The 16466-nt window shown below is 45.1% G+C and overlaps 1 protein-coding gene across 3 annotated transcripts in view; it reads left to right on the forward strand.

The window, feature by feature from the left end:
• FLNB (filamin B) overlaps positions 1-16466 on the forward strand; it is a 90606-nt gene that overhangs the window by 58346 nt on the left and 15794 nt on the right. For 2 of the 3 annotated variants that reach the window (XM_054076377.1, XM_009571107.2), the window contains exons 23-38: positions 224-821; positions 1058-1231; positions 1616-1778; positions 2166-2326; positions 3288-3455; positions 4978-5101; positions 5351-5507; positions 6742-6931; positions 8796-9049; positions 10807-10881; positions 11592-11694; positions 12585-12725; positions 14386-14514; positions 14963-15136; positions 15289-15447; positions 15837-16040. In XM_054076377.1, the coding sequence (XP_053932352.1) occupies positions 224-821; positions 1058-1231; positions 1616-1778; positions 2166-2326; positions 3288-3455; positions 4978-5101; positions 5351-5507; positions 6742-6931; positions 8796-9049; positions 10807-10881; positions 11592-11694; positions 12585-12725; positions 14386-14514; positions 14963-15136; positions 15289-15447; positions 15837-16040 (2974 nt within the window). The remainder of the gene's footprint in view (positions 1-223; positions 822-1057; positions 1232-1615; positions 1779-2165; positions 2327-3287; positions 3456-4977; positions 5102-5350; positions 5508-6741; positions 6932-8795; positions 9050-10806; positions 10882-11591; positions 11695-12584; positions 12726-14385; positions 14515-14962; positions 15137-15288; positions 15448-15836; positions 16041-16466) is intronic. The other variant, XM_009571115.2, reaches the window with a different exon arrangement.

Here is a 16466-nt window from a genome sequence, read left to right on the forward strand (position 1 = left end):
CACGTATGGTGAGAGGATGAATATCCTTGCCTGGAAACCTCTTTGGAGGAGAGATACCAACTTTACAGTAAACCTGGGAGGAGTGGCAGAGGAGGCATTTCTTTCTCTGTACTTTTTAAGAGTTATTAATTGAGTCCCATGTACTAACAAGTTTAACTAGGTAGCCTGTGCTGTCGATAACGTGGAAAAAATGAGTTGAACTCAACTGCATATTCTTTTCTAGGTGAAAGCTCATGGTCCGGGTCTTCGAGGGGGCCTTGTTGGAAAACCAGCCCAATTCACAATAGACACCAAAGGGGCAGGAACTGGAGGTTTAGGTTTGACGGTGGAAGGCCCATGTGAAGCTAAAATTGAATGCTCGGACAATGGCGATGGGACCTGCTCTGTTTCCTACCTGCCTACAAAGCCTGGAGAGTATTTCGTAAACATCCTCTTTGAAGAGGTTCACATTCCTGGTTCACCGTTCAAGGCAGACATAGAGATGCCGTTTGATGTCTCTAAAGTTGTTGCCACAGGCCCAGGTCTGGAACGTGGTAAAGTAGGTGAGGCAGGGCTGCTGAATGTCGACTGCACAGAAGCAGGTCCTGGGGACCTGCGGGTGGACATGGTGTCAGATGCTGGTTCCAAAGCAGAGGTCCAAATTGATGATAACAAAGACGGGACCTATGTCGTGACATATGTGCCTCTCACAGCTGGCATGTATGTGATCAAGATGAGATACGGAGGAGAACAAGTGCCTAAATTCCCAGCCCGAGTCAAAGTGGAGCCAGCAGTGGACACAAGCAGAGTTAAAGTGTTTGGACCAGGAGTGGAAGGGGAAGGTGAGAATAACTTTTCTTATCAGAGTTTGTAGGACTTGCAGTATTCTGCAAGTATTCACACAGAGTATTATGAGCAGTAAAAGTTGTGCTAGCCTTGCATGTTCCCATGGTGACCCTTGGGCAGGGGCACTTCGTTGTGTTAGCAAATAAGTTATTTATCATGCTGCTTCACAAAATATTTTGTTGTCGGAAATACATGCAGTTCTTGAAGTGACTCTTCAAAACGTATCCTGCAGATGTCTATCGAGAAGCTACAACCGACTTCACTGTGGATGCTCGACCTCTAACAAAGGCTGGCGGTGACCACATCAGGACGCAGATCACAAGCCCCTCTGGCTCCCCTACAGACTGTCTCATCCAAGACAACGCCGATGGAACGTATTCAGTAGAGTACACGCCATTTGAAAAGGGTAACCTCTGTTTTGTTTGGTTTTTTAACTTGAGAGGGGAAAAAGCCAAGAGCAAGCAGCTCTTCTGACGCTTTCGTTTGGCAAACTGCTGAGGTCTGCCAGTAACTTGTTGGCATTTTACTCTAGATTTTTGCCAGTGGAGGAGATAATTCTGTAGGAAGTAACTCTATTTTAACTTGAAGAATTGACTTTTACAGTGACTTGGCTGCAGAAGAGCAGTGGATAGATGGCATCTTTGTTACGAAACGCTAGGGGAGTCTTGTGAAATGCAGGAGGAAGGTCTTAGCCATATACTAACATTTAAGACTGTAGCACCTTGTAAAAGTGATGTTAAGTAATGAGAATATTTAGGGAATTTGGGATGTGTTTTTTCCCTCCTAACAGGTCCACACACAGTCAATGTAACTTATGATGGTGTAGCTGTGCCAAACAGTCCCTTCAGAGTGAACGTGACAGAGGGCTGCCATCCATCACGTGTAAAGGCGCAAGGACCCGGACTTAAAGAAGCTTTCACAAATCAGCCAAATGCCTTTTCAGTTGTCACCAGGTAACTGAGCCTACTTGATCCATAAGGAATTCCTGAGGGAGAGAGGAGTGCAGTGAGCTGTACGATGCAGGATGCTGAACCTAGTACAGCTATTTATGAAAAGGCCAAGCTGTGTCCTTTTGATTTTTGTGTGTGCTGCCTTATTGTGTACTGAGCACTCCGCTCTGCAGAGATTAAAGGTTGATAATGGCTGAAGATAAAATTCTGGGAAGATGAGAGTGAGCTTATGCAGAATGGCTTTGCATGCCAGAGCGTGCTGAAGGCTGGATGTTGAAAGTCAGGTTACTGCATATCCAGTACGAGAAAAAATGCAATGAGAGCACATGAAGGTTATGAAGCTGCTGTTAGAAGTAGGTAATTCTAACAATGTGCACTTCTCTCTTGCAGAGGGGCAGGGATTGGTGGCCTTGGAATAACTGTCGAAGGACCTTCAGAGTCTAAAATAAGCTGTAAAGATAACAAGGATGGGAGCTGCAGTGCCGAGTATGTTCCTTATGTTCCAGGAGACTACGATGTTAACATCACATATGGGGGAGAGCATATTCCTGGTAAGAGCTTAGGAGTTTTCAGAGAAGGGAAGGCATTGGTCTAAGGACTTGGTGGCTGTGTTTCACTCATGCTGGGAGTTGTTAATGTTTTGACTTTCTGCTTTTCCTGGGAGTTCAGGCAGAAACAGTGATGGCATTTGTTCCTCGCGCTCCATAGGCGAGTGTGGAGCGCAGTGTGCTATTGTGCAGTAGTTTTTAGGAAGGACATTTGTCTGTTCTCATTTCAGAAACAGCCTCTGATGTGGAGGAGCCTCAGCGAGACTATGCCACCAGCTAGGGAGAACAAAAGAGCGGGTACAGACGGGTGGGATAGGAAAAAGGGCATTAGCCTTGACAAACATCTGATATAACCCATGTTGTTTGTATTAGGTCATGTCTCTCCTGCCCCAAGTGATGCATAGTATGTTAGGTTAAGAAAATAGCCCTTTGGTACCTGGATGCCTTCACTGTTTTGCAGTAAGATTGTCTAATGGGCAAGCTCGTCATGGGAATTACATTAACCTATGAAAGTTTTAAAAGTCTGAGGCTGTGGTGCTTCACCCTTTGAGCTAGGATCTGAGCAGCTCCTCTGCGCAGTAGTGTTCAAGGGTTCTCCCTCCCAAGGAGCAGATCAGCTCCTGCTGACAGCTGCCATCATTCCTATCCCTGCTGGGATCCTCTAGCAGTGTGATTTGAAGCAGGGCAGCAGCAGATTTATCCAGAATAGCTGCTCTTCCAAAACAGTTCCTGTGAAGATGTTTCACCTGTTGAGGGCTGATGTGCCAGTTCTGTCCTTAGTTTGTAAAGCATAATGGAATCCACCTCTGCGTTATACTAGCTCCTCCGAGTTGCAGCTGCAGGGAGGGTTTTAGGAGGGGCCAGTGGATTTGGCAATTTAGAAGCCAACTGTTTGCATTTACTTGGGCATTTTCTTTGAACTGCTAACTCTGTGGTGTTTCACACTTGCTGTGTTAACTTCCAGGCAGTCCTTTCAAGGTTCCTGTGAAGGATGTTGTGGATCCTAGCAAGGTGAAGATTGCAGGACCAGGTCTGGGAACAGCTGTTAGAGCCAAAATCCCACAGTCCTTCACTGTAGACGCCAGCAAGGCAGGAGTAGCACCGCTCGAAGTGATGGTGACAGGACCCAGAGGTAAGAACTGAAGTGCTCCACAGAGGTGTCCTCACTCTATCTCTATGTTTGGGTGGGTAATGTGGTCCTGGCCTTACTCACAAAGGTGGTGATTCCACTTAAGTGAGCATTTCCCTCAGTTCCTATTCATCCAGCATGTGCATCTTTGAGAGCTGGCCCACGTGTCATGCTGTAAAAGGAGGAGAACTGTGTCCTGGGTGGTGCTGCTTCGAGCAATGTTTTTTGCCTTATCGTAATATTCAGAGCTGGAAGAAATGACATGAGCAAGCATCACTGGTGAGCAGGTCTGGCTCAGATTTAGACATCAAAAGGTAGATCCAAAGTCTCACACGTGAGTGGTGATTTTAGAAACCCATGTCACTGGGGTGTAGGAGTCTCTGAAATATGGTGGAACCCCCTTCAGTGATTGCAGAGCAGCAAAGCCCTCAAGCAATAGTGTTAATGACTAACCTAGAAAGGTTAACCTAATGATTAACCTAGGAAGCTGGTTTTTTGGTAGGCATAATATCTTGTCGGTCTCGCCTTGCTGGGAGGTGAGAGCTTCTTCCCCACTTGAGTGTCAGGTCATGCTGGTGCCCCTCAGGTAACCCTTCTTTAATTTTAGCGGATGAGACGGATTCCCAGGGATGGCGCTCCCCATTGAAAGCGATTTCGGATTTCTTTAAAGGTGATCCAAAGGGTGACACTGAGACAGGTTTGACCTCTGATTAACTACTGGCAACTTTGGCTTTTGGAAATCCAATTGGCAACAGCAAGAATCATCTGTAGAAGGGAGTGGGAACCAACAGTGTTGCTTTTAGGCTTTGCATGGCAACTATATGTTTCCTTTGTGTGTACTTACTGCTGATCCTTCCTGTGTTTTAAAGCCAACTTGTAATTTTAGACTGCTTTGTGTGTTGAGCTGAACTGATACGTCATATAATCTGCTGTAGATTTAGCTTAATGCAAACTGAAATAATTGATCCTGCTTTCTCAGGACTTTGGCAGCTTGCAGGGCACTCCTGCCTAGGCAGCAAGCCTGTCTTCCCAAATATCTGATTGTGAAACTCAAATTGGTGAATGCTATGCACCAAATAGCTTTAGGGCTCAATTCTGTGTGGTGAATCCTGGTAACAGTATGTAATCTTTTAAATGATGGTTCAGGCAATTATAGGCATTACTCACTTTCACGAAAGATCGTCAGTGTATTTTGAGCAATTGCTACTGGCCTGGGCTGCACAGAAAGGCAGATTTTTATCCGGTATTTTCATGATCGCTTTTCTTTACAGCAAGAAGATGGGAGCCTAGGGAGTGGTGGATAACAAATCAATCTCTAAGTCCGTGGCTCTTAAATACAAAATAAGGGAAATGGATCACTGAGCCAGACCCGTTCCCTTCATTTAAAAAAAAAAACAAAAAATCAAATTTAGCTTGTTGCAAACTTGTAAATCAGCAGTGCATCTTGGAGCTTTGGGCAGCTAATGGCTGATGAGGAGCTGGGTTTTAATAGATCAGTTGGGAAAATCATCTGTCGCTTTTCTAGGAGTTGTGGAGCCTGTTAATGTAGTAGACAACGGAGATGGCACCCACACAGTTGTGTACACACCTACGCAGGAAGGACCATATATGATCTCCGTCAAATATGCTGATGAAGAGATCCCTCGCAGGTAAGGTGATGAAGATAAACTTAGAGGAACTGAAAATTTAATTACCTGATCATGCTCTCGCAGCACAAGCACTGTTTAAGCGCCAGCTGTGCTCCTTTGTACTTGAACCAGTGCAGCTCCTTGCACAACTTTAGGGTTCTGTGGTGGTTTGAGACGCTGTAGGGGAGGTGTATCCATACCCCAGGCTGTCCTGCAGTAACTATCAGCCACTCAGGAGAAGAAGGAGGCAATAATGGGTTTCCCTTTAAGTCCCTTCAAGGTGAAGGTGCTTCCTACGTATGATGCCAGTAAAGTGACAGCAAGTGGACCTGGTCTCAGTTCCTACGGCATACCGGCCAGCCTGCCTGTGGAGTTCACTGTGGATGCTAAGGATGCTGGGCAGGGACATCTGGCTGTAGTCATCACTGTAAGTAACTGCGTAACCAAGCAGGAGTGGAAACACATGCTTTCAGGTGGGCACAAACGGCTCCTGTTGCAAGTGTGCACAGCTATTATCCTGACATACTCAGTGTCCAGGAGACTGAGCTGCTGCCTGGTCCTAAAGCTCTGGTACAGGAATGTCTCGCAGTCTGTTTGTGAAGCTCTTAAGGCTGCTTTTATGAGACTACTGTCTTAAAGTCATCACGCGTGCTCTGTGTGGCCCTCGGTTAACCTTATGCTCTGCAAATGCCCAAAATGAAAAAAAATAGTTTCTTGTAAGATTATGGAAATGGTGGGATTTGAAATGGCTGCAGCTTAGTTCTGCAAAGCCATGAGATGACATCTTCACTGAGCTTTACATGATGATAAATTAACAAATAAATCTCCTTCAAGATTGCCAAAAGTCATAAGCTACTTAAAAATATTCCCACAGTATCTCTATCTGACTTCGTCATTGCTCTTCCGAAATTTCTGGTGCCTGGAATCTGTGGCCTCAGTGAAAAGGTCTCTGGTTAGTGGGCCATAAAGCACATTTTTTCAGCTCTGGCATGCCTAGGTCATGGCATGGCTGGTTGTACTTGCCCTTCTGCATTCTTGCTCCTGTATTCTTGCTGTCCCTCTGTTTGCAGTGCAGTAAAGCAATTCCCTTTATTCTGGCGTGCAAGTGTGCTCTTCAGAGATCCAAAATACTTATCAGAGCTCTCAGCCTGGCCATGGCTTTTGGAGATCAAGTTCCCCAAGTCCTGCGCGGTGGGACCATATAGGCAGTCCTCCTTATGGCATTTGTTTGCTTCTCCTTCTTTACTGTTGCTTGTCAAGCATTTCACAAGCCTTCCTGAAAGGAGTAAGCTCTTCCACGCTGTACCTGAAATCTGGAGTCCTTTGCAGCTTCTACTGTACTGCAGGCAGTGTTACGTCATAAAATACAGAATGGGATGATGTTCTTACAATTAATACAAAGTTCTTTAAAATGGGTTGCTGCATCTTGTAAACATTCTTGTACCAAGCAGAGGACAGTTGATGATAGCACTGTTTGTTTTATAGTGATCTGGTACCTTTTTGCTTCTAATAGTCTGTTCCTGGTATTAGTCCTTGTGTGAAATATATTTAACTCTCAAAAAGTTGCAGTTCTGAATCTGTTTGAGACTGACTAATGCAGTTGTGAACAGAATTCATAACTAACTTTGTAGTGCCTAAACCTTCTGGTTTGCATTCCTCAGGACCAAGAGGGCGAACCCAAGAGAGTGAAGATTAATGACAATAAGGATGGCACTTACACAGTGACCTATGTCCCAGACAGAACTGGCCGCTATACAATTGGCGTGAAGTATGGTGGAGATGATATCCCGTCCTCTCCCTATCGGATTCGGGCATCTCCAGCTGGGGATGCCAGCAAGTGTTTTGCCACAGGTGGGTATTGGCTCCTCTGTGTTGCTGTTGTTTGTGTAAAGCTGCCTTCTGAGCATGGTTCAGTTGATGTAATGAGTGTAGAAGATGCTGGAGACTTATGTAATCTTGCTGTTCTTGCAAGGGGGGGTTTTCCTAAAGATAAAGAAGCAACCACCCTGCGGGTGAGGAGGAATGTCTTGCAGTCTCTAGCATAATCTTTCAAACTGCTTGGGTTGTTATAAACAGCCAGAAGCAGCCAAAGTCTGGTGCTTATTTTGGCCTGGATAAATCCTCCTGAGAACTGCAGTGAGGTCGATTTAAAAATAACACATCTGCACACGTTCACTGCATCATGCTCCTTGCACTGCGGGCATTGCAATAAACTACTTATTCCGAGGAAAAGCAGATGGTGCAAATAGCTGTCTGTGTGCTTCTATGTTAGCGAAGCCTGTTCAGATTGGGTATTCTTAGTGGAGGCTTCTGCTGCTTTTCTGTCTGGTCAAGGTTGGCCAGGGTCTGAATAGGTTTTTGGAAGATGTGGATGGAAGGAGAGAACCTAAAGATGAGAAGTTACTACAAAAATCATTGTTACTACAAAAATCAATTCCTTGGTATAGGGGAGAGACTCAAAATTTTTTGTTGTGGGGGCACACTTAGAGCTTTGACCCTTATCCATTCTCAGGATGGATGGTCATCGCGCAGCTTTGGGCGGGCCACCACTGCACATTGCCACGTCCCAGCCAGCAGAGGCTGTGACAGGGAGCGGAAGTGACAGGAACTAGTTACAGGAATGCTACTGAATATTAAATCCCATGACTTTAAAATAAATACATAAATTAGGCAAGACCAAATCTAACAGGGAAACTTAATCTATGATTGTAGACTTGTGAGAGTGTCTGAGCATTGTGCTGATTCGCAGCTTGCAGTTAGAGGGTACCCGATGCCTGTCCAGCAGCTGGCTGCTTTCAAGCCTGCTTAAACAGAAACGTATTCCTGGCAAAATGGAAATCAGAGTGGCAGGTATCCCCTTTGCTTCAAAATTTGTTTAAAAGAGGCCTTAATAGCTGAGTCTGATACTCTTCCAAGTAACTCAAGTCACTAACTGTTCAAACTAACTGTGGTGGAGGTTAGTCTCAGGTGCAGGCTTGAATTTCCCTTTTCCAAGAAATGCCCCCAACTCTGCTATAAAGCTGAAATACAATCTCCGTAGGGGTAGACATTGGAATACTGTCAAGGTATTAAAATGGCAGGTTTGTTTCCATTTTGAAAACGAGCCATTTACTTGGTAACAAGTGACGGTCAAAAGCAGTGGTATTTAATATGTACTGAAAACAAGACTTAATAGTTCTCCTTGAAACACAGCATTCTTCAGGCTGGATCTGATTGCTACAATTTGGGCATTGTTTGATGATTTTGTTTTCTTGGGATCTTTGGCCAAATAGTGGAAAACCATTTGTGTATCACGTAGGAGGAAATATGGCCATGGCCACTGTGCCCTTTTATAGCTACTTACACAGGGAGGTGTATGTTAAAGTGGTGACAGCTGAGTCACTGACCAGAAGATAGTGCCTTTGGCTCTGCATAAAGGACTATGGTGATAAGAGTATGGGTTAAGGCATTGCTGTCTTCAAACATAGCTTTTTTCCTCTCTGTTCTCATCCAGCCTCTCTGATTGCAGAGGAGAAGGAAAGCTAGTGGCCAGCTCTTGCATGCCACTGTGCTGACCAACACTATGAATGTCCCTTGTTGAACATCTGCTCCCAAAACCACATCTGTGGGTCCCTGGGACCAGCATTTTGGTGCTGTGTTTCCCAGGCCCCTTGTGGGCGGCCTGCCTGGGAAGGTTGTCCTCTGAATGCATTCTGTAATGAAAATTGTCTTGTAGGTCCTGGAATTGCACCCACTGTGAAGACTGGTGAGGAGGTTAGTTTTGTGGTAGACGCCAAATCAGCAGGGAAGGGAAAAGTGACGTGCACCATGCTGCTGCCAGATGGGCTAGAAGCTGAAGCAGATGAAGCAGTTATTGAAAATGAGGATGGGACTTACGATATCTTCTACACAGCCTCCAAACCAGGAATCTATGTGATTTATGTCCGCTTTGGTGGGGTGGAAATTCCCAACAGTCCTTTCACTGTCATGGTAAGCCAGCTCTGCTCCAAAAGTACCTCCCACTTGGATTCTTGTTTCTACTTTTATTTAGTGATAGGTTAACTCTGTGTGTAAATGTGTTTTTAGGCATGTATTAGACAAAGAAGAGCTAACGAATCTGTTACTTGGAGAGCCTATGTTGAGCAGACAATGCAGTTAGATGAGGAGGGATAGAAGCCATCGCAGAATGAAGACTTGGCTTCTCTGAACAAATTCATTTTTAATTTCCTGTAGTTCTTTTCATAAGTGGTATATAAGGGTGGTTATAATCCGCTTCCACGACTAATTACTCAGCCATTGTCAGATACAGCGCTCTGACTTGTCAGCCTCTCGCTGGTTTTAATGTTGACCCAAAAATAAGGAACAGTCTGGTAACAGATCCCAGGGAAGCAGACTGTTAGCTCACACTTAAAAATTATTTGCAAATGCTAGTTAAACTGTTACGGCCAAATCCACTGCCTTCTAATTGTGTTCCTTCCAATGCACAGTACTTCATTGTGTTTCGGTTTAAAACACAAACAAAACCTCAGCATCCCTGAAGAGCAGATTAGGTGTCTGTTGGGGCTCACGGAAGCCCTTCACAAGAACAGCTCATGGTGTTGGCAGAACAAGTCTTTGTCTTGTAACCTCAACTGAGACAGCCTCTGGTGCGTCTCACTCTGGAAAACCACTCGGCAGTACTTGTGCTGGGTCTGGCTGGAGTTTCTAGGCGAGTCCTCAGGGCCGGTCACGCCAGCTCTTCCTACCTGCCACCCCAGCAGATCACTACCAGTGTCTCCAAAGGTTTCTGTGAGAAAAAACAGTTCCCTTGGTTGCTGCTCAAAGCTTACCACAGGAAATGCCTATTCAAGTCAGAGAGCCTGCTCCCGGCCAGCCAAAATTCCCACTTCCTAGCTGACTGATACTGTACGTGTTTGACTTGGGTGTCTCAGCTGGGGACAGCGAACACTGAAACAGCAGTATTTCTGTTTTGCTTTGGTTTTCTTAGTGGAGTCTTTCCATGCCTAAGTTTCCAGCGGGTTATTTTGTTAAGGTGGTTTGCAGTGGTGTAAATGGCAGGAGGAACTGGGGTGGCTGAGCGCGGTGGAGCTGCATGCGTGGATGTGAGCCTGAGCCACTCTTGTTGTGTGAAATGGGGGAGATGGGAATTTGCAAGTCATCCTCTTGGCATGCCTGGTGGGAAGGGAGGCTGCGCCGGGGGAAAACACATTCAGTGTCTTGACGACACTATCCCTGCTATGAATCAGAAGAATAGCTCTGGAGCTGTGACTGGCCGTGGGCTGGGTCATTCACCCAAGTGCATGAGCTGGGAGCAGCCTTCCCACAGCAGCAGGCTCCCCTGCCTCCCTGTGCTGCGCAGTGCTTGGGGACTTGTATCTTAAGTTTAAACCTCTCATCTCCTTCCCTACACCAGTCATGTAATAAAGGAACTCTGCAATTTATTTCCACCAACGTTTAGGCAGGCGCTGCTTTCCAGCTTCCCTCCCAAGCTCCTAACGATGGCCCATACTGGCCTTGTCCATTTGCTGCACCACTGGTGGCTTCGGCCAGTGTCCCATGCATGCAGACACAGGCAGTTTTCAAGCTGCCCCAGTTGGATCCAGGTCATTGCATTGGTGAGAGGACTTGTGAGGGCTGCACGGTGGAAGGTGCTCAGGAGCTGGAAGGTGGTGTGTGTTCTGTACTTTGAAAGATGTGAATTGCCACCATACCAGAGTAACACCTAACCTGCCTCTACCCCTGCACAGGCTGTAGATGCAGATGATGCCGCCGTGCGGTCGCAGGAGCCAGTGGGCGCCCATCCCCCCGGATTCCGCCCTTGGGTACACAATTTTTACATTTTTCAGCTGTTTTTCCCCCATCTGTGTTCCATTTCAGATGACAGCCTGCTTCTTGGGACTGCTTGAATTGCTCTAGTCCTTGTGTTCATTCTTTCTGTTTGATCAATCGTTCTTGGGATCCAGACCTTGTTTTTTCTTTGCTTCTTGAAGGGATTCTTCAAATAAATTTTCATTTAAACACGAAGAGGATCATTACACCTACAGCTTCTACTTCTGCAATATCTACTGTTGGCAAAAGCAACCTGAGTGCATTGCTTTGTTTTCCCAGTAAAACAGCACAGTGTTGCCTTGTGAAACTTGTTTCTTTTGTCCGTTTTGTGTTGCAATCACTCTGCCCCATTCAAAAATCACTTTCTCTTCCAGGCCTTAAGCAACTAAATCCTTTCAGATGGAGCCACTTTGGGTCTTGCGTGCACTACATTGTCTTCCATCCCTTTGCGTTCCATTTTTATCTCTTAACTTTTTTCCAGCATGTCTTCCATTCGCACCGTGTTTGATTCGCTCCGCTCTGCAGTGTGGTGGTGTCACGAAGGAGAGCTTGGCTGGACACTGCTCTGGTTGAGCCCAGTCCTGTGGCTGGCTGCGATAATCACCACGCGCTCTCTTCTGCTTGTGCTCACAGTGGAGTTGCTCAGTGCTTGTTTGGGTCTACCATTCGTTTTTGAAGTGACCCGTTCTTTTGCTTCCTTTAGGTCACAGAAGAAGCTTATGTCCCAGTTGGAGACATGAATGGCATGGAATTCAGACCCTTTGATATGGTTATCCCTTTTGCTGTACGGAAAGGAGAAATAACAGGTACCTGGGCTACACATAGTTCCTATGGGAGGTTTTGCTTCTTGTTAGCAAGTTTATCCATTTGCAGTTACCAGCCTGGGTGGTCTAGACCACAATGTGTATGGGAGGATTGTATCCTGCCAGCAACTTAGTTGTTTAATTTCACATCAAGTGACACTCGCTGAGGGTGAGTCGGATACGCCCTGCCAATGGTTTGAGCTAAATGAGGATATTCTTGATGATGCCGTGGCTCTCGGTATTAGGCTGTGAGCCACTGTACTGTAGGACCTGTTGCTGCTTTTTCCCTCTGGAGCAGCTGCATGAATCCTTGATAAGCTCTGCTACTTATTTTTTGTTTAGATACTATAAAACAGTCTGATCCTGCGTTCCTGTCACCTACTTTCTCCAAAGCAGGTGACCCGTCTCCCATGGGTCTGGCAGCTGAGAGCATCACCCCAGTAACACCCCAGTTGCACTAAGCTCCAGCGCACATGGACCGGGTCCTCTTCTGCCCTGTAGCTCAGCAATCCCACCCCAAGTCCTGGCCCGTCCCTGCTGAACGGTCAACTGATCTTTCCTTTTCAAAACAGCCACAGGAGAGGGGAGTGTCTTGTGATGAGGTAGATCGGTGCCTTTCCTGGGGCCTGCTGTGGAAATTATAGGGGCTGAAGCAAACAGCCCTGCCTGTAGAGTTTATAAGGTCACAGGACTGTTTGCCAGATGTCTACCACTGTGTTATATTCATGTAGTTTAAGTAGAAAGCATGTCTGGTTAGCGTTCCCATTAGTCTCCTATTTGTGCCTGTGGGGAAGGACTTGGAACAATTTAGCATGGCCAGACAATTCTTTGTGGGTGGGAGAGGGGAAGCAGGCAACTTTTCTTTGTGTAACTCCCACAATGGCTTTTTGTAGGTGAAGTATTCAGGCCCTCTGGAAAGACGGATACACCAGATATTGTGGATAACAAAGATGGCACAGTAACAGTGAGATACGCTCCTACTGAGGTCGGGCTGCATGGAATGCACATAAAATATATGGGAAATCACATCCCAGGTGAGTCTGACAAAGTAGGCGGCTCAGATCCAAGTGCCGTGTTCTGCTGATGCATCTGCTCCCTGTTAAGGTTTGTACAGCTTAGTGGTATACGCTGCGGTGGGAATTGCTCAGAACCTGGTAGTGTTCGGCAGCAGTTGATCTGCAAGCAGTTCAGAGAGCAACTACAGCAAAGGAGTTAGTGCCGGCACATGTGAGCTTCCATTGTGGTTTAATAGTACCAGCCAGGCTTAAAATGGACTTTGGGTTTGGAAACTAGCTTTTGTGGTATTTTATTATGAAGAAGAAACATACAATTTTTGAACTACGATTTTTTTCAGATGGGAATTTACTGCTGTGCTATTCAGCAAAACTACTGGTTACAGTATATGTTTAGCCTTAAAACTGCATTGGCATAGGATCCCCACTCTGTTGGGAGGATCAGTTGGCTAGAACACGGTAGTTACTCTTTCCATCTTGTTGCAATAAAATAAAACACACATGCACACTCTGCTGTAATCTTTCCTCCTTCCTGGCTGCATCTTAACAAACAGAATCCTTCTCTTCTCTTCTCTTCTCTTCTCTTCTCTTCTCTTCTCTTCTCTTCTCTTCTCTTCTCTTCTCTTCTCTTCTCTTCTCTTCTCTTCTCTTCTCTTCTCTTCTCTTCTCTTCTCTTCTCTTCTCTTCTCTTCTCTTCTCTGTCCTTACTTCAGCAGCTCCTCAGCTGATGCTTTACCTCGCCTGGGGACTGGAGCTGCCCTGTGGCTCTCAGAGCGTGCTGGCTGCACGGAGCTGGGGTGAAAATAAGCAGATCTATAGAAGGATGTGTAGACGTCAGCCAAAATATTGCTGGTTCTGTTGGTGTACAGAAACACAGGGTAATTTTGGCTGAAGCAGGGAGCTCGATAATGCGATGCATGGTGCTACTTCATTATCTTCAGCACTTTGGATATAGCACTTCCATAAGTGCCAAGGTGTCAAATTTATGGGTTCAGTAAGACCGTTACCCTACGCCTGGACAGAAGGGTGACATCCTGACATTTCCTTCTTAAAGGCTGTCATGAATCAAACTTGCTACTGTCTCAGCTGAAAAATATAGCTTTGGACATCAGAGCTATCTGTGCCTTTTTGTGACACCATTACTGGTTGTTGGTGACTGTATTTTTCGTACAGTCTAATCTAAGGCTGGCAAGTATGTTTTTGGATACCCTTCAAATCTGCTAGTTCGGGTTCATTGAGTCAGACAATGTGCTGTGCTAGTTCCTAATTTTGAGCTACCAAAATTCAGGATCTGTGCCTGGATTGAAAGCCTGCTTCTGAGTCATGTTCTGATTTAATGTGCTAAAAAAAAAATTCTAATGAATAAGACCCTTTACAACATCATTGAAGCTTATCTCTGGTAATTTGAGTTTGAGTAACACTTACTTTGTCATGACGGAATGTGGAACAAATGGTAGAGAAGTATTTTTTGAAGATGAAAGAGGAGGCTTATTCATTATAAGTGCATTACAGTCATGTGAAGGTTCTTCAAATATCAAGTAGTAAGAGTGGCATTGAAGAATGTGAGTATCAATAAGTAGAAGATCCCACTGGGTCAGAGCAACTTGATGTCTGTTTTGTTCTTGTAGTCCAGGACATTTATTCTTACAAGTACTTCTTTCGCTTTTATTTTTTCCTTTAGAAAGCCCCCTGCAGTTCTATGTGAATTATCCAAACAGCGGCAGTGTGTCTGCTTATGGGCTGGGCCTCATTTATGGGGTTGCCAATAAACCAGCAACTTTCACCATTGTCATGGAAGATGCCGGAGAGGGTAAGCCTGTTCTTTAAACTCATCCTACCCTAAACTAGGAAATTATTGGAAATGCAATACACATCAGCATCACTTTGCATTCATCTGTCCGACTATGAATCTCTGGTGCGATACAAGTGACTTGTGCAAATATCAGGCAGCAACTTGCAGTAAGAACTGTTTTATTACTTCTTCCTGAGAGCAGTAGATGTACCCTGTGGTACAGAGTGCAAAATGTTTAATTAAAAATAAGCTGAAGGTGGCTTGATGACTGGACCTGGAATCATTTCTAGGTAAATCTAACAGACTAAATAGAGTTGTGGTCTTAGTGGAATTGCCTTAGTGCTTTTTGCTGCTTTCCATTGAAAAAAATGGCATCTAAGCTGCATTTTCAGTACTGAGTACTGGATCTTCTTTTGACTTGGTATGCACCAAGATTTACAGAAGTGCTGCTCTCCTTGTTTCTTAGGTGGACTGGACTTGGCTATTGAAGGACCTTCAAAAGCAGAGATCAGCTGCATTGATAACAAAGACGGGACGTGCACAGTCACGTACCTGCCTACTCTGCCTGGGAATTACAGCATCCTGGTTAAGTACAACGACAAGCACATCCCGGGCAGTCCGTTCACGGCTAAGATCACAGGTATAAAGTTTGGACTTCTGGAAGCACTTGATAATGAAAATTAACCTCTGATAGCATGGGGAACCTTGTTTGCAGCAGGAACATGAAGTCCTCCATTTGTTCAGCGCCTAACATTGTAATAGTTTCTGACTCATTTCTCTTTATATATGCAGATGATAACAGAAGGCGGTCCCAGGTTAAGCTTGGTTCAGCTGCTGACTTTTTGTTGGACATCAATGAGACCGATCTCAGTCTCCTAACAGCTAGCATTAAAGCTCCATCAGGTCGCGATGAGCCTTGTCTTCTGAAGAGGCTACCCAATAACCACATTGGTAAGCTCTGATAGCCTTGATCTGGGAGAGTAGTATAGCAGCCTCTACTCCAGTTTGTTTTGCAATGTTAAATGACTGACTTCTCTGCTCCCTCCCAGAGGAGTGTTGTCAAATCAAGTGGTTGATATTGTTTGGCACAGTTGATCAAAGACAGAAAAGTATGAAGAATGACCTCTTGTGTTAGCTTGCAGGATATGTGCCAGGTTGTGGCTGAAGTGCTTTTTATCAGTATATGTGGATGGCTTTGTGGCCCATTTGAGAACAACATTTCAACATGTGTAAAGAGAGTGCTCTTCCATTATTTCATTTCTTGGTGTGATTAAGGCTTTTTAATCAAGTATGACATGCATTAAGAGTGAATGAGTTTGTCTTATTTCTTTGCTTTGTAGGCATCTCCTTCATTCCACAGGAAGTAGGAGAACATCTGGTTAGCATCAAGAAAAATGGGAGCCATGTACCAAACAGCCCTGTAACAATCATGGTGGTCCAGTCTGAGATAGGAGATGCAAGACGAGCGAGGGTTTATGGACGTGGCTTGGTAGAAGGACGGACTTTTGAAATGTGTGATTTCATTGTAGACACAAGAGATGCAGGTTAGTTCCATTGCAAAGGGACTGTGAGATGCTGAAAGATATGTATCCTTTCTAAATGAGAGCATTGTCTTCTGTGGTGTGCAACCACCAAGTTGCAAGCTGCAAAGCACCAGGTGAAAACAGTTTGTTAAGCAGGCACTGTCATTATTGTCAGTTATAAACTACAGACAATGCTATTAACTTCTAAAATTATTTGCATTGTTTTGACTACAGTCTTCAATTATAGCCAACAGGGACTGTCACTGAGATACTGATGAAGCTTTTCTTTCGTTTGATGGTGCTTGGTTCTAGCATCACTGCACACAGCAGGACAGAAATGGGGAAGATATTTTCCTGTTGTTTTAATGTGGAGCTTTGGCCAGTCTTTGCAGCCAACTTTTCAACATTAATGAAGTGAAAGAGATATGGTCGGAGCATTTTAGAAGC

The sequence above is a fragment of the Cuculus canorus genome, chromosome 11, assembly GCF_017976375.1.
Source record: "Cuculus canorus isolate bCucCan1 chromosome 11, bCucCan1.pri, whole genome shotgun sequence".
In the NCBI taxonomy this organism is placed as follows: domain Eukaryota; kingdom Metazoa; phylum Chordata; class Aves; order Cuculiformes; family Cuculidae; genus Cuculus; species Cuculus canorus.